This window comes from Hippocampus guttulatus, chromosome 16 (genome assembly GCF_054856545.1).
Source record: "Hippocampus guttulatus isolate MCC_2025c chromosome 16, RoL_Hgut_1.0, whole genome shotgun sequence".
In the NCBI taxonomy this organism is placed as follows: Eukaryota; Metazoa; Chordata; class Actinopteri; order Syngnathiformes; family Syngnathidae; genus Hippocampus; species Hippocampus guttulatus.
In genome coordinates this window covers 6715247-6738015 of record NC_141276.1, presented here as the reverse complement: position 1 = coordinate 6738015, position 22769 = coordinate 6715247, and the positions used below count along the sequence as shown (strand labels likewise).

At 46.8% G+C, this 22769-nt stretch overlaps 1 protein-coding gene across 3 annotated transcripts in view; it reads right to left on the bottom strand.

The window, feature by feature from the left end:
- Positions 1 to 22769, bottom strand: part of pde4a (phosphodiesterase 4A, cAMP-specific) — a 51249-nt gene that overhangs the window by 5647 nt on the left and 22833 nt on the right. The window contains exons 2-14 of one of the 3 annotated variants that reach the window (XM_086133233.1): positions 11946 to 12131; positions 11557 to 11593; positions 11407 to 11477; positions 10272 to 10321; positions 9914 to 10026; positions 4002 to 4095; positions 3751 to 3914; positions 3521 to 3619; positions 2646 to 2810; positions 2439 to 2538; positions 1639 to 1793; positions 1425 to 1547; positions 167 to 349 (exon numbers count right to left, since the gene is read on the bottom strand). In XM_086133233.1, the coding sequence (XP_085989359.1) occupies positions 167 to 349; positions 1425 to 1547; positions 1639 to 1793; positions 2439 to 2538; positions 2646 to 2810; positions 3521 to 3619; positions 3751 to 3914; positions 4002 to 4095; positions 9914 to 10026; positions 10272 to 10321; positions 11407 to 11477; positions 11557 to 11593; positions 11946 to 12131 (1540 nt within the window). Of the gene's footprint in view, positions 1 to 166; positions 350 to 1424; positions 1548 to 1638; positions 1794 to 2438; positions 2539 to 2645; positions 2811 to 3520; positions 3620 to 3750; positions 4096 to 9913; positions 10027 to 10271; positions 10322 to 11406; positions 11478 to 11556; positions 11594 to 11945; positions 12132 to 14784; positions 15501 to 22769 lie in introns of those variants that run through there. The other 2 variants (XM_086133234.1, XM_086133232.1) reach the window with 2 other exon arrangements.

Here is a 22769-nt window from a genome sequence, read left to right as displayed (position 1 = left end):
GGTAGGAGGATGACTACTGCCTTCCCAGATGACAGATCACTCTCTGTACACAGTGTACAGTACTGCTTTCAGCAAACCGCCTCAGCACGGACGGCAGCTACCATCTGCCCAGTGGTGCTGGAGTCCATCGCCACACACCAACTGTGTTAACGACGAGATGGCCTACCTGACTCTTTTCCACCGAGGCGGTGTGCTTGTCGCACATGGGGCTGATCTCCATTCCTCGCTCCCTCTCCTTGTCGCCTTGCCTGAAGAACTCCTCCATGATTCTCTCCGTCCATTGTCGGTACACGGCCAGAGGTTTGGTCGGGTTGCTCAAGTCGGCGCAGTGCACCATGTTCCTCAACACCTGCGCGGACACAATCGACGAGTTCTTTGCTTTGAGATGTTACCTCGTGATCTCTCCCCCCATGTGACGCCATGAGTCGAACGGGGGGGTGAAAAGTGTGCGTGGGTGGCTGCCTGCCGCCTCCGGGTTGAGATGTCAAGGTCCCTCGAGCTCGGCGCACATAATAACGAGCGGCTGAGTCTTTCATTAAAGTGTTGCCCCGCGATATGTTGACAAAGTAGATCAAACTGAGCAAACTGAGATCAAATTGAAAATGTGCTGCGGGGAAGAGGATCAGGATCTCACAGCTGTCTGGAATCTGAATGCACAAAATATTTGAAAAGGGCTTTTTTTTTTAAGTTTTAGCCATTTTGTCTTCGCTAGTAACGAATAGCCGTGATGTCCTTGTTTATTACATCATCCCCAGTCAGGTTTTCTTGAAATAAACTCACTCAAAATACAAGCAGGAGCAGAGTGAAAAGAAACATTTTGCTAAGCTTATTTTACTAGATAATGTCTTTTTGTTTTCAGTTTCTTGCTTTGTTGAACTTTCTTTCGCTAGCTAACCGCCAATCGGTGTGGCCAATTGGCATTGATTCACAGACGCCATTTTGTATACTAGCGATCAATGGCTCATTCATTCAAATCATTATCTGAGAAGCACGACGACAACAATCTATTCATTAGTCACCATTCTAGAGGTTTCTTTTTACTTCGGTTTGTTCCTGCTTATATTATGAGTGTTGGGCAAGGTTGGCGTCGATGTGCATTTTGTTTCTTGAAAACCCTGACGGTGGATGGTAAGATTTTTCTGCCATGTTGATGATGTGATAAGGTACCAAAGTAATGGTCTTGATTTATGGTCAAGGCAAGAATGAAATTATTTCACTGTTATGAATGACTCTTTCACATGATGACTTATTTAGATCGATGGTCAGTCTAAATATACGGTGGCAGAGCATCCGAGTGCCTCAATGTAACGCAACTGGTGTGGAGACGGCGGTAAGGTGGAACTAATGTGGGAGTGGCCAATTGGGTGGGAGTGGCCAATGGGGTGTTCGGAGAACTCCGCCCCCAGTCCACCTTCCGTTCCCACCTGTATCCGATCGGTGTAGTGGTCCAGTAGCAGAACTCCCGAGCTTGTCACTTTCTTGGTTTCCACCATCGTTTTGAGGTCTGCCAGCAGGCTCATGTGTTTGGACATATCTGTGGCCAAAACCTGCACAGACATATTTTCACTGATTATTTTTAACGAGGGGATGATGTTTCACGGGTCATGAGCGTGGCGGGGGGGAAACAAAAAAAGTCACCATATCAATGACAAGTTTTCTCAGGCTCTGTCTCTGCCTCTTGCTGAGGTTCTGGAAGATGTCACAGTTGTCCTCATGAAGCAGCGTGAAGCCCACAGCCAGGTGATGGTTTTCCAGAACTGACTCGTCGTTGTACATCAGAGCAAGTTCGGAGTCTGCGGGGTGTAATGCAGATGATATCTTGCACTCGACAAATACTTCATATAGTTAGAATAAAACCAGAAATGGGCGGCCCGGTAGTCCAGTGGTTAGCACGTCGACTTCACAGTGCAGAGGTACCGGGTTCAATTCCAGCTCCGGCCTCCCTGTGTGGAGTTTGCATGTTCTCCCCGGGCCTGCGTGGGTTTTCTCCGGGTACTCCGGTTTCCTCCCACATTCCGAAAAAAACATCCATGGCAGGCTGATTGACTGCTCTAAATTGTCCCTAGGTGTGAATGTGAGCGTGGATGGTTGTTCGTCTCTGTGTGCCCTGCGATTGGCTGGCAACCGATTCAGGGTGTCCCCCGCCTACTGCCCGAAGACAGCTGGGATAGGCTCCAGCACCCCCCGCGACCCTAGTGAGGATCAAGCGGTTCGGATAATGGATGGATGGATGGATAAAACCAGAAATTAAAACAAAGCACTTTCGCGAAAAATAAAAACTAATAAAAAACCAAACTCAAATTAAGTTGAACTGAATTAAAAAAAAAAAAAAGTCAAAACGAAATAAAAACTGACCATGTTGAAAAATCCCAAACTATGATCATCCTGAAGTGATGATGTGTTTGTCTGTCGTGCCATGCACATGCGTCTCTACTCACTGGTATTTATGAGGAACTGGTTGGACACTCCTGGATGGTCCACATCGTGGATGGCGGCCGCAAATAACGCAGCCAAAATCTCTAGATCAGTGAACACAGCCTACCAAGGAACAAAGAAACAACACACGAGTGTCCTATCCGAATGGGCCAATTGTGGACTTTACCGACTGTGATATGTTTAGCCATGAAGCATTTAGCGATATTTACATCTAGAGCCGGCGTAGACAGCAGTACGTGCGTGGACTGAGTGACATCTGCGGCGTGGAGGCTGTTGTGGTAGGCCACGTTGGCATGGTAATGGTCCTCCAGCGTCATCACATAGGTGACAAACGTATCCACTGGGATCCGAAAGGTCTTCAGGAGATCTCGCTCCTGTAGCCGGGAAGCAGCCAGTGTCAGTCATTGTCAACCCGCGTTGCTTATTGCGGCAAGCTAGTAGTTTGTCTTGTGTGTTTTTGTTGTTATCTGTGACACAGTTTCACCCTTTAGCTAATGCTAAGGAAGTTAGCAGTTGCTTCTAACCGTGTTTGGACCACAGCGTAAGCTACTGCCACTTATTCAATTACCGTACTCAAACATACAGGCTACACGGTTTTAGAGCAGACTTTCCATCTCTCTGCCGGCAATATAGCGTAGCATTATTTTTCACTCCTTCACGCGATAGCGGTAAAGTCACATGATCGTAAATATCTGGATTGGAAAAAGAAAAAAAACCCCACTTCTGGGCCATAAATACAAAACTTTCAAATAAAAATGAGAAGTAGAGTAACTGACTGTGCCTTCCTGTGCTTCGAAGAAGAATGTGTCAGTGCTGAGGAGTAGCTTGTGCTGCAACTAAACCAATCCTAGTCAACTCATAAGGAGTGTGTTTTAACCAGTGGCGGGCTGTGAATTGGGAAGCGGGCCATCGGTAGGGACTTACTTGATTCAACACTACCGCTATGATGTCACAATTACAGCAACCATCAATTTAAAAAAACAAAAAAACGAAACTGACAGCCCACCATAACTCGCAAAAGGGAAGGCTGCCCTTATATTACAAACAACTAAGCAGTATAGCATTGGTGCATCGACCTCCGCACCTGGAAGATGGCAAACATAATGCAGCTCAGGGGTCTGTTGTTCGAGAACTCTGCCACACGAAAGATATTAAGGCCCCACTTGTTCAAGTCATTCAGCTCCTGAAGACAAAGCATCATCGCAAGCGAGATCAAAACACAATGAATCCATCCGGACAGAAAATGAAAAAACCTTTCGGGAGAAAGCTCGAGAAATTAGCGTCGAGTGATTGTTTGTTTTCCTCTCCACTCACTCTGGCTAACGCGTCCTCGTGTTCAGTCTTGACGCCGAAGCGAGGCAAGGTGGAGTTTGAAAGGCTGGAACTGTGCGTGAGTTTCTTCACGCCGCTGATGTGACACATGGGCTTGTCTCGCTCCCTCAAGGTCGGGGACGGGATCTCCACCTCGTTCTGCTTATCTGCCGGAGAGAGGATTTCAGTGCGGTTAGTTGCCGGCAGGGATTGGAGCCTTATTACGGACAGCCGCATGCAGAGGTTCGGCTTACCTAGAAAGGTAGTGGAGATGTATTCAGACACCTGGTTCCCTGAGCGACTCATCTCTGACAAATGGGACAACTCCCTGTTCAGCATCCTCTTGAACTGAAGAGAGCGCAAACACATTGTTCATCGGATTTGGTGAGAGGCTCGAGACTTGACAGCGCTAGAAAACCCTTCGATGACATACAAAGGTCAAATCGCTTGAAGCACTGCTGTTATAAATGTGAATGGCATCGAGTATATTTTTAAACGAATTGTCCTTTTCTTGATGTTTGAAGATTTGCGTCATTCCTTTTCTTGGGGGTTCACGGGGTTAAATCGCCAGGTGTCTGGTTATGATGTCAACAAATAGTTTTGAAAAGGATTGGGGGGGTTTTTGGCTCACTTTTATTTTTCGTGGCTATTCTTTCGAGTTATACAGTGAAACTCCGCTACAACGAAACCTACATGGGCGGCAATACCCCCTAGTGTGAAAAAAAAGGTATGCATGAAAGCAATTCCCACGCTTCTGCCCCTGTGTGTGTGTCTGTGTTTACATCTGAGATAAAATTTACTATAGTGAAAAGCCCCCTGTTGTGAAATATTTCTTGCAGCAAACGTGATTTCGTTGTAGAGGAGTTTCACTGTATTTAAAGTTGAGTTTTTGGTAGTTGAATAAATACTAAGTTTGGAAATACCTTTGAAAATTAATCATTGTGTTGATGTCTATCAAAATAATCATGATTATTTCGGGGGGGGTGTTCCCATAATCACTCAGCCCTAAGTCACACACAGCCTCGGCATTGTATATACAGTGAACTTGAACTGGGTCTCATTCATAACTCATTTGTATTTTTTTTTCCCCCCAAACCCTTTTGCTCCTAAAATTAAGACCACAAAAGACAATGTATTTACTCTGGTTATTATTTATCCTTGTAAGGAGTTCAACAACATTGTCAATCTTTGTGTAGGTGTAAATTTTGATACAGGCCTTGCCCTGAATTTCATTTGACTGTGCAGGTGAAGAGTTCTCTTAGTGTACATCCACAGTATGTCATTTAAAGCTCACAAAGAGCGCAACCACCCTTCTTTTGAGTCACATGCGTTGAATTCAATCATCATGATGATCACCACTGCGTCCCTATTCACAAACGGTGAGAAAATCAATTAGAATTCATGACACTTTTTTTTTCCTCACACAATAATAATCCACTGCATGATTGTGATGGCCATCTACTGTTGTGCAATATCAATCCGGTTGCTTTTATCATTGTTGCATTTTCCCTCAAAGATGTTTGCACACCTTGTATCAAGCAGGCTTTTTTTTTTGATGAGTAGAAGGTAAAAGCAAAAGCATGTCTGAATGCCAAAGGCACAATGCGATGTCCTACTGACCGATCCCTCACACAAAACAATCTCTTAGGCAACCCGTGCGAGCGGTTGCCGTGGCAACTCCTTCCTCGCAGCCAGTCACTTGATGCGAGAGCGCCGGCTTGCTTGGGTGACAATTCAAAAAGGAGTAGGCAGGTGTCTCTGACCTTTACCAAGGTCAACTGACGACTGGCCCGCCCCCACTCCCCACCTTCCTTCCTTCCTTCCTTCCTGGCTCTCATACGCGGCGTAAAACGCCGTGACGGCCTGAAAAGCAACCCCCCCTCGTTGCCCCTTGCCATTTTATTTACCATCAGTCACCGTTATCCTTGCCTGCCCAAATAGGTGCTCCGACAGGCTGTCGGGCGGGATCAGGGAGGCCGAGCGTAGTTGTACTTTAAGCCCCCAAACCGCCTCCCCTGTCGCTCTCCCTCGCGCATTTTTCCCCTCACGCCGAATGCTGTAACGCTGAGTCATAGCTGCCAAACGACACTAGTACGGCGCCAGGACAAACAACGCTTACTCTGACACGGACTAATGAAAGCGAGCGCTGGACAGACATGACGCACACGTGCACAAATGCAACATGCGTACAGGCAAGGGCCATTGTGTCTTTCCTCTACTGTATAAAATGGTTCTCCGGTGTGCGCATGTGACTGGAAACAGCAGCATGCAAATCAATCAACAGTCGAGTTTGACTTCCCCGGAGTTCATTTCCTTGACAAATGTGTTCAGGCTTAGATTTGGAGCAAAAATGCAAATAGGCACCCATGTGAGCCTGAAGAGTAAAGAGTATACTGCAACAATAGAACTGGGCTTAAAAAAAACAAAAAAGAGAAATGAAATCATCAACATTTTACTTGGAAAAGCAAAATTATCTGCCAATAGAAGAGGAATAACTGACTATTGACTATTGGTTGGTCAGTTGGTAAGTCAACATCGCTGATATCAATACCCGCCACTGACTTTTTGAAACAAGTGTATTTTTTTTCTTCTTTTAAGATGAACTTACTCAGAGCAAGTGATAAAATATCGCTAACACAATAGAATACCATTCATTCATCCATTTTCCGATCCGCTTTATCCTCAACAAGAGTCTGGGGAGGGGCGGTTTGCTGGATCCTATCCCGGCAGTCGGCGGGGGACACCCTGAACCGGTTGGCAGACAATCGCAGGGCACACAGAGACGAACAACCATCTGCGCTCACAATCACAACTAGGGACAATTTAGAGTGTTCAATCAGCCTGCCATGCATGTTTTTGGGAATGTGGGAGGAAACCGGAGCACCCGGTGAAAACCCACGCAGGCCCGGGGAGAACATGCAAACTCCACACAGGAAGGCCGGAGCCGAGATCGAACCCACGAACTCTGCACTGTGAGGTCGACGTGCTAACCACTTGTCCACCGGGCCGCCCACAACTGAATACCACAATACCTTAAAGGAGCATCCAGCAAATGATAAACTGTTGTACTGAGCTTAGGCGTCCAAAAGAAATATCTTTGTCCAAGTTCAGTACACATACCTTATTACAACCTTATTACAACTACAATTTTACTATTTGACATCCGTTGCAGGTCGATCATTGTATACGTTGTGAAAAACTACAAAAGTTCTTCCACAGAAACTATAAGCAGAGATATGGTTAAAAAAAAAGCCATTTCTGCCTTGATTTGAGATATTTCATGTTCGATTTTAGTTGTTGAGGTGTAGATCTCACCCCTGTCATTTCTAAAATTGCAGAGCATGTATAGAAGTGACATTTGGGTAAGCAAACTCAAAAATGCAAAAACAAACTTTGTCATCCTTCCCTGCGTGATGCTCTCAAGCTACTCCAAATGATGGATGCAAACAACCAGAGTTCCTAATGCATGCAGAGCTGGGACACTTGATGATTCCAGCAATCTAAGATGGCCCCTGCCGAGCCTCGTTTGCCCTCCGTTCGGCCTACCTGGTCCCACCAGCCGATGAGCCACGGCCTAGAGCAGGTCTCGCAGAACAGGTCAACCAAGGGGGTCCTGCGCTGCGCCGTCGTCCCACCCCCCTCCAGGATCCCTCCGGCCGCCTCACCGAGGTCCAGCTCTGCCCCTGCCCTCCCCTGCAGCAGGCTGTAGCTGGAGGAGCGGGACAGCCGGTAGCCCCCCGGCACGGGTGAGGGACAGGGGGACGGCGTGGGGTCAATGGCCTCCACCACACCCATGCTGAGGGTGACGGGGGGCTTGGGCCGGTGGCACAGGCAGGAGGTGCGGAAGTGGAGCGGGGTGGGAGCACTGCAGGTGCCCCATTGGCATGAGGGTGTCGTCAGAGTGCGTGGGGAGAGGCCAGGGCACTCCAGAGTGAAGGCTGCCCCGAGAGGGGGTAAAAGGAACGGGGGGAAGGAGGGGGGCAAGGGAAGGGTGCCGACTATCCCGGCCTACATGCAGCACCCCAAAGTGGCCCACCAAGAGACGGCTCCAGCTTCACTTGCGAGCTAAAGACGCGGGGGCCCAGGAGCCCCTCCTGGATCTGGAATCTGCGGAGACTACATCTCATCCCATTTGGTGATCGGGCTGACCCAAATGTAGAGCCACCGCGGGATCAAGGGAGATGGGAGTGGAGAGAGGGAAGATGGAGGTAAACAGAGAGGGTCCGTCTGAAGGGCACCGAGACGAGCCGGGAGACCAAGACGAAGCTGCAGGATGAGGGAAGCTTGACTGACATAAAAATAAGACGGTCAGACGACGGAAGTAGACGAGATGGGCAGGTGGTGGTGACGGCAGCGCCGCAGGACGACCCGGGTGTCCAACAATGGAGGCAGCGAGAACATGGGGGAAGATGGCAAGATGAGAGAATAAACAGAGATGGGGGAAAAGAAATCCTGGGACGGTTCTTTCTAGCCGCGGTTTGGAAAAACAGACTCCGTCGCCCTGCGTCGACCGCCCCTCCCCCACGGTACGGCTCCGAGAGAGGCCAGACCAGTCCTCGTATGAGTGGATCAACCCCGTCTGTCCCCCCCCCCAGCCGAGCTCAACGACCTGCTCCGTGTCACTCCGAGCTCACAGGATGCCGGAGGGCGATACCCGCCCGCCTTCAGCAGCCACTTCTCCTCCTCCTCCTCCTCCTCTTCCGATGCTGTCTCCTCCGGCACCTCTTATTTCCCCGGGATGCCGTAGACTGGCTCTCGCAAGCTAATCAGGTGGTGTGGCTGCACGCGCATGCACGTGCGTGCCTGCGCCTGCTGCCTTCTGCTGGAGGCCTCAGTGCGCCTGCGCGGCGAGACGGCGTGTACGTCTGTCAAGAATACGCCCGTGTGTTTGTGTGCGTGTGTGTGTGTGAGAAAGTGAGAGACTGAGTGGGAAGACAGTAATCAAGTGTCTCCATGTTGGATCTCTGTAGGTCGCTTGCAACACAAAGCCTCCGTTTCGCCCCCTTGAGAGGTTTTGACACAAAACAACACCCAACCAAATCCTCATTGTTCATCTACAGAGCTGAGCATGTAAAAAAAGATGAGCAAGAGGAGAGATGATGTTCAACAGAAAAAAAAAAAAACGGTGCCTGTTGCTTTAAGATGCAACACTACTACAAGAGCGTTGCCTGCGATGTCATTGGAAGCCACCCGGACCACATGGCTTGCGGTCAGAATGGCGAGCCAATGACGAAAAGGCAGAGGCAGAGCCTGCTGCCGTTCGATAGCAACCAAGGTTACAGAGGAGACATCAGCATCAGGACCACTACACCCCTCCCACCGCACATAAAGTATGTCCTCACCACCCACAGGTGGACTGTCACTAAGTCCACTCTCGCTGGCCTGTGCGCGCACGCTCAAGACGCTGCGTACACATACTGTCATGAGGACGCGGTAAAGCATGATTATGCGCGATGCCACACATACGAGCTGTGATTCCAAGCGACTGATGTATCGTGACAGGCAGAGCAATAAAATGCTCTTCCATGGCGGAAGGTGTGTAACCCATCAGATTTTTCAAATGCGTGCCTTGGCTCAATCACAATTGGGAAATACAGTATCTATCTATCTATCTATCTATCTATCTATCTATCTATCTATCTATCTATCTATCTATCCATCTATCTATCTATCTATCTGCGGTGTTGCTTTCAGGGACAGTTTGTAGACAGCCATTGTTTTACATGGCCTTCAATCCATCCATCCGCTTATTTATCCATAGAGTTATCCAGCCAGCCATCCATCCATCCATCCTTGCAACACGATGCACAAGTGGTTAGCTCGTCTGCCTCACAGTTCTTGTCTTTTGGATTTGAATTGCGGGTGCTCAAGCTTCTACCAGCCTTCCGAAAGCATGCACATTAAACAGACATAAGACATAAAAGACCAGACGAACATGTCTTTTTTTTTTGGTTGGTTTGAATTTTTTTGAAACATTTAGTATGGAGTAATCCAAAAGTTATTCAAATTATTCAAGTTACGTGACTTTAATATGATGATACTTGGATTATATTGCGAAATTCATTTTAGAACACGTAACTAACGAACTGTATGTCGAACGAGTTGTTGGTCAGTACTGGAAGTTTGTGCAGTGTTTGGTTTGTGTACAGGGGTGGTAGACAGGCACCTTGTTGGAGGCCATCTCGCTGACCGATCGGTGGGTCTGAATAGTCTCCAGCTGGTCCAGACACCAATCCAACTCTTCAAGTGTCTCCCGAGCCATCTGCTGGTATGTCTCCTCTGGGAGAGTGACACACACAATTTAACCAAACATAGGGGAGATATACTCTATATATACATAGGTGTAATGTCCATCCCAGTACACGGCATCCTGTGTACTTTTGCAGATTTTTTTGTATTTGCATTTTTGTTCATATAAATGTTACCTACATACACATTTATTTTTATATAATTATTATCATTATTATTATTATGATTATTCCTTGATTATTATTTTTACATGATTTGGGATGAAACAATCTTACCAGAGAGGGTTGCTTGAGGAACGGTGGGTTGACTTGTGACGGGCGACCTCCTGTGGACAAAAATATAATGGCATCAAAAGTAGAATCGCACGCTGCTGCCCCCTGTCGATCCATGACACACTTTTCACCGTGAGCACAACCAACGCTTTGGACATTGGGGCTGGCTGCTCAATATTTCCACGTATGGAATTCATTCCTACTTCGTGTAGCCACAAAACGGTGGTAACCATGCATTCAATTGCTGAATAGTGATTTAAGATGTAATGTGCTCTCCCCCTCAGCCCCAAAAATCCATCTAAAAATGTGTGTTATGCTTGAAATATTCAAAAAAACTCAAAAGTGTGCACCGTGCCGTTTGCTGCAAATAGCCTTCATCGTTAAGCAACGAGGCGGCAGGCATTTTAAGGACACCGCTGCATAATTATAGAATGCTGATCATTCTGCTGCATTGCTTTATATATCATATTGATGTGGAGGCTGAAGGACTGCCAAAAACCAATCGGCTTGCGTCTATACCGCATCACAAAAAAAGAGCATCCTTTTTAGAGTTATTGACCATGTCGTTACACGAGACGCCAAGGATAGAAAAGTGTGCCAACCACTGAGGCGGAGAGGCATCGAATAAATCCGGATACACAATGCTGATAACCGATTCGATTTGGAGACTGATTCGCCACTTTCGATCCAAATCAGCAATGACTTGATTGATTTCTCTGTAAAATTAGGCTCGGTGATTCCACTAATGAGTTCGACCAAGCCACGGACTCTGCGTCGGTAATGTGACACGGAGGAATAGCCAGCTAATAGTGTGTAAACGTACCAATATTTGAGCATTTGCCCGCTTTTAACTCAGAGCTTTTACAAAGACCCGATGATCTTGAGCTAAAGTCGTTATGTGCGTACCCTGCTTAAATGGAAATTAACTCATTCAGTACCAGCCAATTCGGGACCAAGTCTGAAAAGACGTTTAAAAACGTCTTTGGGAGTGAATGAGTTAAGAGCGCCAAAATGATGATAGGCATACGCGGTGCCCAATGAGGCTGCGAAGGAAAACACACGCGGCCAGGGTGAGTGTAATTATTGGGGGTTGGGGATCGGGGCGAGGCGAGGCGAGGCGAGGCGACATGATACTGACTTGTTCGTGGGTGTGGTGACATTGGCGAGGATGGTGAAGTTGCTTCTTACAGAGCGTAGACTGGCCAACACCTGAGGAAGAGGTGGGACAACAGTAATGAGACAACTTATTGACAATAACTGGCATGCTTTCGAACAATTGGCAACATACCTGAGCGAAAGGGGTGACAATCATGTCTTCAGCGTGCCTGTGGACGAACAGTGTTTAAAAAAAAAGGTCTGTGGCTTTCCATGAAGATCAGAGCACTTCTTAAGCATCCAATCAAATTGCTCTGATGTCTTTGCCGCTCACAGCCTCGTGCCGTTCACACTCAATCATCGCCATTGACGGGTCTAGACGTCAAAAGATTCATTTTAGCCGGGCTGCATCGAATTAGTTACAGTTATTGGACTATTCATCAGCGCGTAGCGCCTGCTGGATTTGTGGCCACTGTTTGAAACGTCGTCAATTCATATTTCTCTTTGGAGGTTAAGTGGTACAAAGTTGGGAGCACGGCGACAAATGTGACGGATCCGGGGGTTGATGTCTGCGTTGCCTACCCCTCACTGTTGATGGAGGAGTTGCGTGACATGGTTTTGGGGGACGTGTCGTAGTCGGAGTCGGAGCGGTACAGGAAGGACTCCCTGCGCTGGCTCTGGGGGAAGGAAGGGTGCAGCACCAAGCCCGGACTCGCCTGCGAATCCATGGGACTGCGTCCCGGCGACGGGCCATTCTCCGAATCGAAGCTGAGGGGGGAGGAGGATGGAAAACGTGAAGATGTGAACCCGTTTGATAGTGACACCAAGTTGCGACACCAGAAACCGTCGCATTTCGTCTGCGCGTGTGAGGGGGGGGGGGGGGAGAGAAAAAGATATGACAGGCGCAGCTCGCAGCTGTTGGATGGCACGCCGCCACGAGGCTGCTGGAAATGACGCTTTACTGACACATTATATTCGCCGGCAAAATTAGATGCATCAATCCAGCTTCGCGCCAAAGACATACTGTTCCAAAGATGACGCTTTTATGCTCCTTAGACACTGATCGCACCTTCACAATCAACAGGAGCTGCTTCAAAAATCACGTCTGTACAAAGATCATGAAAAAGAAGATTTTTATGCCTATAGAGGCTCTTCCTTTACGTGGCGGCGTTCATATATATCCATCCATTTTCCGATGCGCTTATCCTCACAATGGTCGCGGGGGGTGCTGGAGCCTATCCCAGCTGTCTTCAGGCAGTAGGCGGGGGACACCCTGAACCGGTTGCCAGCCAATCGCAGGGCACACAGAGACGTACAACCATCCGCACTCACACTCACACCTAGAGACAATTTAGAGTGTTCAATCAGCCTGCCAAAAATGTTTTTGGAATGTGGGAGGAAACCGGAGTACCCGGAGAAAACCCACGCAGGCCCGGGGAGAACATGCAAACTCCACATAGGAAAGCCGGAGCCGGGATTGAACCCACGACCTCTGCACTGTGAGGTCGACGCACCGGGCCACCCTAATAATAATATATGTATGTATGTGTGTGTGTGTGTGTGTGTGTGTGCACCAAAATATGATTCCTTACAGTGGTGACTGGCATGATTTTATCTTGAATACAGAATTCATGAGGTTAATGAAGGGTATTTAACAAACTTCTCACATCAACAGCCAAAGAGGGAATGACTGAAATATGCCCATTTTTAATTAAAAAAAAAATGGCGATGAAAGCCATCCATAAAGTCCGTTTCGATAACTACACTGTGCCTCTCCCAAACACGGTACCAAAAGTCGGAAAATTGGTCAAAGGGTGAAACCTTTGCAAACTTTGCAGTGTAAAAATCTTCAAACCCATGCAATGGAAAAAGTCTACCCGCAAAAACAAAAGGAAAAAAAATTTAAGGACAGAATGACTTGAGGTCAAAACTTAGCACCAAATGGCTTGGTAAATCATTAACATCGCTGTTTATCCTTCAAATGAAAACTAAACAAGTTGACGAATGACATCACAGAAAGTTAGGGGTATTCGGCTTTCTGATCAAATTTATTTTTATTTTATTTTGTGCAGATGCAGAACTGCGCTGCGGGTAATCCCATGCAGCTGTGTGCCAGTTTTTGTGCATTTTGTTTCTTTCGACATTGTTACTTTTCACTTGTTTGGCTGTGTCATCAAAAGTGGCTTGCAGTTCGATGAGGCCGCTATTCAATTGCCTTGGCAGCTGCGTGGGTTGCATTCAGGGACACCTTGTAAACGAAGGTGAATGAGTTCTTTCTGTCTTTCTGTGCTGTACTGGTGAAGCGTTTGGGGGAGTTGACGTTAGTATCGGGTGCCACAAACGATGGGATCACAAAATTTGGTTTTTGTTTGAAGCGGCGGTCGTGCGGAGCGACAGTTCGCCACATTCACTTGTGGCCTGTAATGCGCGTGCCGCTTTGTTTTGCATTGTGACAGAGGCGCCACATAACTGAAATGCCTTGCGTTAAGGGCTACGATTCAAGAACACGCACTTGGATGTTAAAATGTCAGTCCTATCAAGTTGTTTCTAAAAAAAAAAAAAAAAAAGTACAAACAAAAGTGAAACGTATGCCATGTTCATTCAAGAAAAGTTTGTTTTGTTTTGTTTTTTTTTAAACCATGAATATCGAATCCAGTTGCATCACAATTGCGAGGTGTAATGACGTGATCAAGTAGGTCAAAGTCAAATCAACATCGCAAAGTAGTAGAATGCAATTTTCAAATTGCAAAAAGCTGCAATTTGGAAAAAGGAAAACACTTTCACTTCAGCCGAGTGTTTGCGCCGTTGAGGGAGGGAACACAGCATGTGAAGAGGACTTATAAAAAATAAAAAAATAAATCACATATAAAATCAGAATCATGTTAATGAAGGAGGGGAGAATCGAAAACAGTATCGATGCTCATTTGTCAGTTCTTCTTTTCGGCCCTGGTCCGAAAAAAGTGGAATCCTTACAAAACACATTCAGAGAGACTGGAAGAGTCACAGAAAGGCCCTGAAGTGTGAATTTAAAAAAAATTAATAAAAGCTTTAGTTAATTTTACGATTCGCCTCCTTATTATGGAACACCAAGACTCCTTATTTGGATATTTGCATTTCAGAAGTTTGGAGAAGGTCAAATAAAGTTTTAATGTAAAGTATGTTCATGCTAAAAATTCCTCCGAAGTCCGATATCCCCAACATTTGGTGAGTAGACTAAAAGCCACTGAAATTTAGAGTTGCAAGAAGCACAGTAGAATTTTTTTTTAACCCTTTCAGGGACAGCGGTGACGACAGTGGACAGCCGACCATGTCATCAGGTTACAAGGTGCATGAAAGGGTTAAATGCATGCGTTTGTGTTAAGCCTGCAAAACAGCGACTAATTCATCCAGTCAAGCCAATTCTCCAGATGCAGCATTGTACCTGCAGTGGCACTGAGACGAACGTCTGCGCTCCTGAATGCTGCGGTTCAATTTCAGGCGGCGGAACAAGGCGGAGCCGACGGGTCCCCGAGAATGCTCGCCCGGTGACACGACGGGCGAGGTGAGCGAGCCGGCCGGCGGAGGAGGAGGCCCCTCCGGACCGTCCCATAACGTCAACTGTCGCGTCAGCTTCTTCTGAGTCATCGCCGCCGCAGGCTCTGCTTGAAAATGTCCGTCCTGTCCTATACCGACCCTCCCGAACTACCTGGCCTTTGACTTCAACACCGGCGGATCATAATAACAAGGCCCCGTTCCTCCCCTTTGGTCCCGCTCGGACGCATGCCATCCGAGTCAAAGTGCATCAACATGCATATCCCTGCGCTCGGATCCTCGGGCCTCAGATGCTTCAAATCCTTCCCCTCCCCTCCTCACTTTGTTCTTGAGATTTATGCAGGTCTCCTTAATCCGTGCATGCGTCGGGGTCGTTTCAGGTCTGACGGTTAAAAGGAGCGAAGGCAACCGCGACCGGAACGCAGCCCCTCCCTTGCCTTTTTTTTTTTCCTAATTAATCAACTTCACGCCCTTCAAATGAATATCTCTCTGACTCGGTTTGTCTGCCCTCCCTCGCTCTTCACCTCCTTCCCCCTCCGCGGCCCCGCGAGCATGTACTCTCAATGTCCTTATCTCACGGCTCACAGTCGCTCTGCAGCAACAGGAAAGCTGATCAGTAACAGACCACAGGCAACGCAACAACACTCGGTGTCTGCGTGTGTGCAATGAGGATTTGCAAGAAAGAGCACCACCCAGAAAGACCCCCCCCCCCACCCCCTGCCTCCTACCAAAAAAAAAAAAAAAGTTTGGAAGGCAACGGTTGACTCACGACCCCCCCATGCGCCAGTGTTTACACGATCCACTAAAAGGCCGTGCGTGGTGGCGGAGGGTGGGGGGTGGTGGGGTTTGCGGCCAAAACATTTTCATGTTTTGACACCAACATCCTTGCTCGGAAGCAACGCTTTGGCTGGCCTTTAGATGGGAACAGACACAACGTCGACTTAATCATCATCTCCACCAAGCAACAATTAGACCATGAAATAGCTTTTTCTACCAAGGTGCGGGCGGGTCAAGCACAACTAATTTGACGATGACATCAGAGATAGGAATATTCGACAAACCCGCGGGGCTCGAGGGTGGTTTTTCACACTTTACGCGGCCGGATGTTAAAAACGCAGCGTTATTTTGTCGTGTTTTACCAGAAGGGTGTTGAGCTGCTGGCGGAACGAGCTGAGCTGTTATTTGTTACGTCAATAACAGGAGCCCGCATTGATTGCTATTAGCAACATTCGCGTTCGCAGCGCCAGGGTGCTTTGGGATTGCTTCATCGGGGAAAACGGTAACGACGCATTTGTCGAGGAAGCTCGGCGTGCAGCGTCGTAAGACATTCTTAATCCTTTCAGGGACGGCGGTTACTAGAGTGGACAGCTGACCATGTTATCGGGTTAAAGGATACGAAAATCATACCCCCAAACCACAGCGAAAATCGATCGGGATGGGTTTCCGAGAATCAGAGGCCCGTTTCGGTCAGACTCTGGGTTGACAAAACACATACTAATTGCAATTGTAAATATTATTATATAACGGGGTTAACATTGGCGGATGTCAACGCCAACGGTTTTATAACCAGATTGGAAAGGGGGGAAAAAACAAAAAAACAATAGCACTGCATCAGGAGGAAAAATGTTTCGACCATAATCCGTTCCAGAAGGCTGTTCGAAAACCGATTTGTTCGAAAACCGAAACCACGCTCTTTAAAAAAAAAAAATCTTTATTGAACACGTCTGTTCCCAATGGGACGCTACACGAGGAAGCGTCACTTCCTCGTGTAAGGAAGGCGAGAGGAGTCAAGTGACGTATTATCCGAAATTCGGTCGTCATCCGAGGCGTAACAAACTCCAAATTTTTGGTTGAGAACAGAGACGTTCGAAAACCGAGGTTTGACTGTATATGAATAATTATCTGTATGTCTACTAGTATACCCCACGACATGAGCCGCATAGCCATGGCGAACTCTCGTCTTGACCAAACCACACACGACGATTTCCGATCATGATTATTGAGCATGTTTAACATTTCCGATGGTTGGATGATTTTTTTTAAACAGATAGGAAAGTAAAATGTACCGATGACAAACCGCCTCTGGATAATCGCTCAGGATCAACTTTACAGCCATCAATCGGGCCTTCGTTGACTATAATAATAGAGAATAATCTGTACGTGCTTAAGTGAGCGCTCACTTCTTCAAACTCACACATTTCAAAAAGAACAACAACAAAGTGGGGGGGGGGGGGGGGGGAACGTCAGGAATCATCACGCTCATGATAGTTGGTATTGTGATTTGCAGAGAGCTGACAATTATTCCATCATGTGTCAAATAGTGAGCCGGGACTGCATAATAGCTGATGAAAGCTGGCAAAGTGACTCATGCCCATAAAGAGAGGGAGGAAGGAAAAAAAAACCCCACCCCCATATTGGACTCTTTGTATCGGGTGTGTTTTCATGTTTTCAGTCACGCTGCAGCAGACAAGACACGTACGCTCGCGCCTGACGCAAGGTGGCGATAAGCCACGGCCGTGGGCAGCTGGCTTGGCGCGCGCGGAGCATTTCAAGCGGCGAAATGATGATCAGAGGCTTTCGGCAGGACGCTGATTTGTGCCAGTTGAGCTGCTCCTTCTTTATGGGAGATAGCAAAGTGTTGACGCTGGGTGGCGGAGGAGCATATTAACTCTCACTGCTGGACAACGCCTGAGGTGATGAATGTTAGTTTAAAAACAAAACATTCGTGGCGGAGGGATGCATGCAATCGCTGACGTGGAACTTGATTAGAGCAGCATCTACACTCCAGGACCTCAACCGAGGAAAATGCAGCATAAAAAATCACCTGAACTTGGAAGACTTTAGCAAATGTTGTGAGACTTGAGCAGGAGTGCCAAACTGATTTTTGTGTACCATATTTTCCGCACTAAAAGGCGCACCTAAAAGCCTTCCATTTTCTTAAAAGCTCACAGCGCGCTTTAAAACCCGATGCGCCTTGTGTATGGTCATTATGGTAATATTTCGACCCCAAAATGGCTCCTTGCTAGAGTCATGCTTACATGCTTACATTCTGCTGGCATTTCCTTGAGCTTAGCTCCATCTAGTGGATGCATTGTAGATTGCGTCTTATAAAAGCGGTGCGTCCAATGTATGAAAGAAATTAAAAAATAGGCCATTCATTGAAGGTGCGCCTCCTAATCCAGTGCGCCTTTTAGTGTGGAAAATATGGTAAATGGCACTATAAATGCATTGGGACTTTTTTTAAACTGGCATAGTACTTTTGAAACAGAATTATTCTTCACTTAGAATTTTTTAAATTTATTTTACTTTTTTTTATTTTTTATTTTAAATGTAGCGTCAAAAATGCTCGCAATGTCTCAATGTTATTAAAAAATGAAGACATTCAGTTGTGGTCCAGATTTTAGCAAGCAACGAGAAATAGATCCGCATGATTTGCTTTACCAATCCACCAAAAAATAATAATCAGGCGGGCTTTCGCATAACAAAGGCCCTCAGCATACCACGTGATGTGGTCGTAACCGACTGGAATAGAGTACTGCAAGAAAAACAAAAAAATAATTCTTACACATCTACAGAGGTGCTGCAAAGTAAAACTTGTGGGCCTATATTGGGATTTGAGGCACCGCATACTCTATAATGTACTGCATTCTTTTTCATTGAACTACAAAAACATGGTGTGATTGTCAAGGAAGAAGCTGGTTGCCACAAAGACACGAAGTAGGTGAGTAGAAAGGATAGTGTCAACATTTTGAGACACTGCCTTGACCTCTTCACTGCCTGAAGTAGTTTTGAAATTAGAAACCTTGTTAAGTATTGCTGTAAAACATTTTTTGCATACCGAATACGGTAGAACAATCATGGGCAATAATGTTCCATCATTTCAATACTGTAGGTGACGAGCAAAAAGTCTTTGTTTGGGGTTTGAAACTTTGCTCCGGCATTCCTATCCTCATGCCTGCATGAATTTTCCACGTTGACTCCAGATAAGCTGCATGTAAGGTTCATCAAAGATTCGAACTTCCACATACGTGTGTATGATTATATGCCTTATGAATGGCTGTGGTGACAAGTACAGGTTGTGCCCCAACTCTTCGCCTGGGCCCATGTCGGATGTAATCCTTATCTTTGCCTTTCTATGGATGAAACCAAATGTAGCGACATATTTCTTGTGTGTCAATCGGAATGCTTTTTTTGCACCAACGGGTATCAGCTTCGTTCGCTTATTATATTAGGGTCGTCTTTCAGGGAGTCCTCGTGTGCTAAATAAACTGGGAAAATCAGGCGGTTCTACTGCGGCACCCCCCCCCCCCACCCCTCTCCTTTTGCACACCACAAAGAGGAGGGGAGTGGATTAAGTGTCATTCATACAGAAGCCTTCAAAGGGCTGCGAAGTGCCGAGTCAATGCGGCGATTAGTTTGATTAACCCTCAACAAACGAAAGTGGAGGAGTGACATACACCCCCGCCCCCGCACCTCGGATTGACCCCTGCCCAGTTTTCCTAGCCTCCCCGCCATTGATTATTCATTAGGATTCATGATGAGGAAGCAAGGCGCTGCCACATCAGCGTATTTCCCAAAAGTTTCGCATGGTGTCAACTCCTGCCGCCCCCGGAATACGCAGGCCATTAATCAGACCTCTCCGTGAAGGAACGCTTACACACGACTGCATTTCAATGAAAATGGACAATTTCCTGGAAAGATTGGAAATCCAGAGAAAACGCGGTTGAAAACACTGGAAATGAGGCGGGTACACATATTGGAAACGATTTGGAGCCTGATGAATTGCTTACTTATTATTATTATGAAATTTCCCGAGAAGATTATCCTGAGCGGTTTTCCTGTGATGCGGAGTGTTTTTTTTCCCTCAACAATCTGATCGCACAACAATCGGAGTGGACAATCGCAAATGTTCAACTTGTTCAGTATTTCCGATCGGAAATTCTCATGTTTTGTCAACACTGAGTTGGGCTGAAACGTGAACTCTGCGATTGTGACGAAGAGACAGCCGATTACGTAGAATACAACATACCGGGCAAAATATGTGCATTTTCGCTCGCTGGAGATCAAAGTCAGCAATGGCCTGATTCTCGGATGGATTATCCTGAGCGAATATCCTGTGGTGTGTTTCGAGTGATTTTTCCGGAAAAAAAATTAGCAACTGACAATTGTTGAAAGAACATATTCAATACTTACGTTTCGAAATTGGGTGACTAGAAGTCATCTGGAATTGACCCCAGGGCAGCACAGTTCAACAGAAATGGCTGGAAATTCTAAACCATTATAGGATCACATCACAAACGACTGACTTGGCATGCCGATTATTTTATTTATTTTATTTTTTTATAAGCTAGTGTGAAACGGGTAGTATTTTGACAATGCTGACATTTGTTGCCAAAACCTTTTCTCCGCTAGTTAAATTGGTACTTCTCATATGAAGCTTCCCTTCAGCGACTTAAAACAAAAACATTCACTGATGTTACTCACACCCCCCCAACACCGACCCCACACCAACATTCTCTTCAGATCACCAAGTTAATGATTAACCTGCCCGCGTACGGAACCCTCGCGGCCCCCTTGGCGCACAGTTTCATCCTCGAAGGAGAATGACAGTTATTTCCTGCCCCCGCTTCGTCTTCTGCCAAGTAAGCACAGATGCTTATTTTCAGGCGCAACCGACAATCCCCCCTTACATCCCTCCTCCTCCTACCCATGAGCCGTGCCTCACCCAAGCATTTAGCACCTGGCTGATTGCTCCAAGTGTGGGGGAGTGCAGCGAACAGGGAGTCAAGAGATTGCAAAATGGGTGAAAGGGGGTTGGGGGGGGGGGGGGTGGAGGGGAAACGAGGGCTTGACCGTACTGTCTAATCACAGCGGCTGAATCATCCTGCCAGCTAGCCATTGAGCACATGAGGCTCTTTTATTCCGCACAAACTCTCCCCAAGCCGGGGCACGCTTTCGGGGCAACGTGCCCGTAACTGACACATCTCGAACGACATGTCCATATTCCTCTTGCCTCAGCTTGCCCTTTGTGTGCTTCTTAGACAAATCGTAAGAGGACAGGATGACAGAAGCCCGCTCCCGCCCGCCTCTATTTCAACGTTGGCATTTACAAATACAATGCACAGGAAGCAGACGCTGCAGGGGTCAGCGCTGCGGACGCCGCACGGGTTGGGGCATGGGCCAAGGCGTCAGGCCACTGGAGCTCCAAAAGTGAGCCGCGATGAAGATGAAGGCATCAACGAAGCCAAAGATGGGACAGCAGTTGATCAGCGGGGCATCGGCCCTTGGCAAGGGGGTTTTAGGACGTGCGCCAGAGTGCTCGTGATGCAGTGTTGGTTGGGAGGCATGTTGAGACAAACCATTTCATTTGTTTAATGTCAGGAAAAGCATTAGCACTCTCCTACTCAGAAGCCATAAGAATCAACTGAAACCTCCTCGTGGACCCGCCCTGTATTCATTTCCCGGCAGTATTGAGGGACATTATTGAATTAGCGTTACGTTACAGCATGCATTGCATTTGGAACATCTGGAAGGTTGATCACGAATCCATGAGGGAAGGTTTATTACTAGTAAGGAGTAGATTTTCAAGGAAACATACAGTGGTGTCATAAGTTTCATTCATTCCCTGACCCCAAAACATTTTTGCCCACTGAAATAAAATATAATGCCTCAAAACTGCTCCATACTGAAATTCAATTGAATTGGCATACCAACCGTGGCAACCTGGGGGCAGTACAAGAGAGACTGACAATCCCACTGCAGTTCTAGGTAGTCCTTGCTTGGAGGCGACAGCCAATCATACAGCAGCGCGCCGTGTCCTACATAGGACTGAAATGGGATTCGTAATACAATACCAACTCCTCTCTCGCTGCACCAGTATGGCACTAATACTAGTCACTCTGCATAGAGGATGAAGAATATATGACCGCGAGTACTCCAGCTGAACCATTTCTGTTCAAGCCGTTTCCTCAAGGGTTAAAGCACAGCAACGTAGATGCTAATTAGCACTGGTATTAAGATAGCGGAGCGTATCGTTTGGCTCATGCTTGTTTTAAATACACATGGTGTGATTCTCTTTGGTTTATATATAAGTCTCCTTTTTTACAGAATTGTTCACTGTTGCGTATGGAAAAGTGCCATCATTGAAAAAATTCAAAAATTGAGTGTGTCACATCTCAAGGCACCCCTGTATTTGCAGACCAGCATGTAAAGAAAGTCAATTTTACATAATATGTCACTTTAAAACAGTTTGGGAAACCATGCTCGGAGGCCCATCCGCCTTTGGGCCGCACTCGGTGCGGGGTACTTACAGAGCCCAAGATTATCCTACCCGGCTGGATGGCGACTCGAGCACAGAGGGTTGTGGACTCTGAATTTACAGAACCACAGGTGTCAGCCATGAGCTGACACCTGCTCGATTTCATGGGAAATGGATTTATGTGATGTGCTCAACCAAAAGGGATTATCGGAGATGGCCGCCGCCTAGGAGCCTTTTAATCCATTAAAGCTCGATAAACTCTACCTGGATTTAGTGGTCGAGATGAGACACACTCATAGAACACAATTGGCTTTTATTTGAGGGAATTGCCCTGAAAGGCCCTCGGGGAGCCACTTAGTACAAAGACTTCCAACCTTTTGCATGCTCTGCTAAATTGTTAAACTGCGATGTTCTTGCTACTCAAAGAGTATATTATATCGCCATATTCAAGTCCTCGCACTGCTTCAAAAATGTTATCTTCCAGCCTAGGAGGTGATTCAGCACAGCAGTTCTCTCAAAATCTCTCAATCTCAAAATCTGCCATTACAAAGATAAGCAGGCCAAGGCCAAACATTCCTTAAGATATCTGTTTGTCTCCGACGGATTTTATGGGGAAA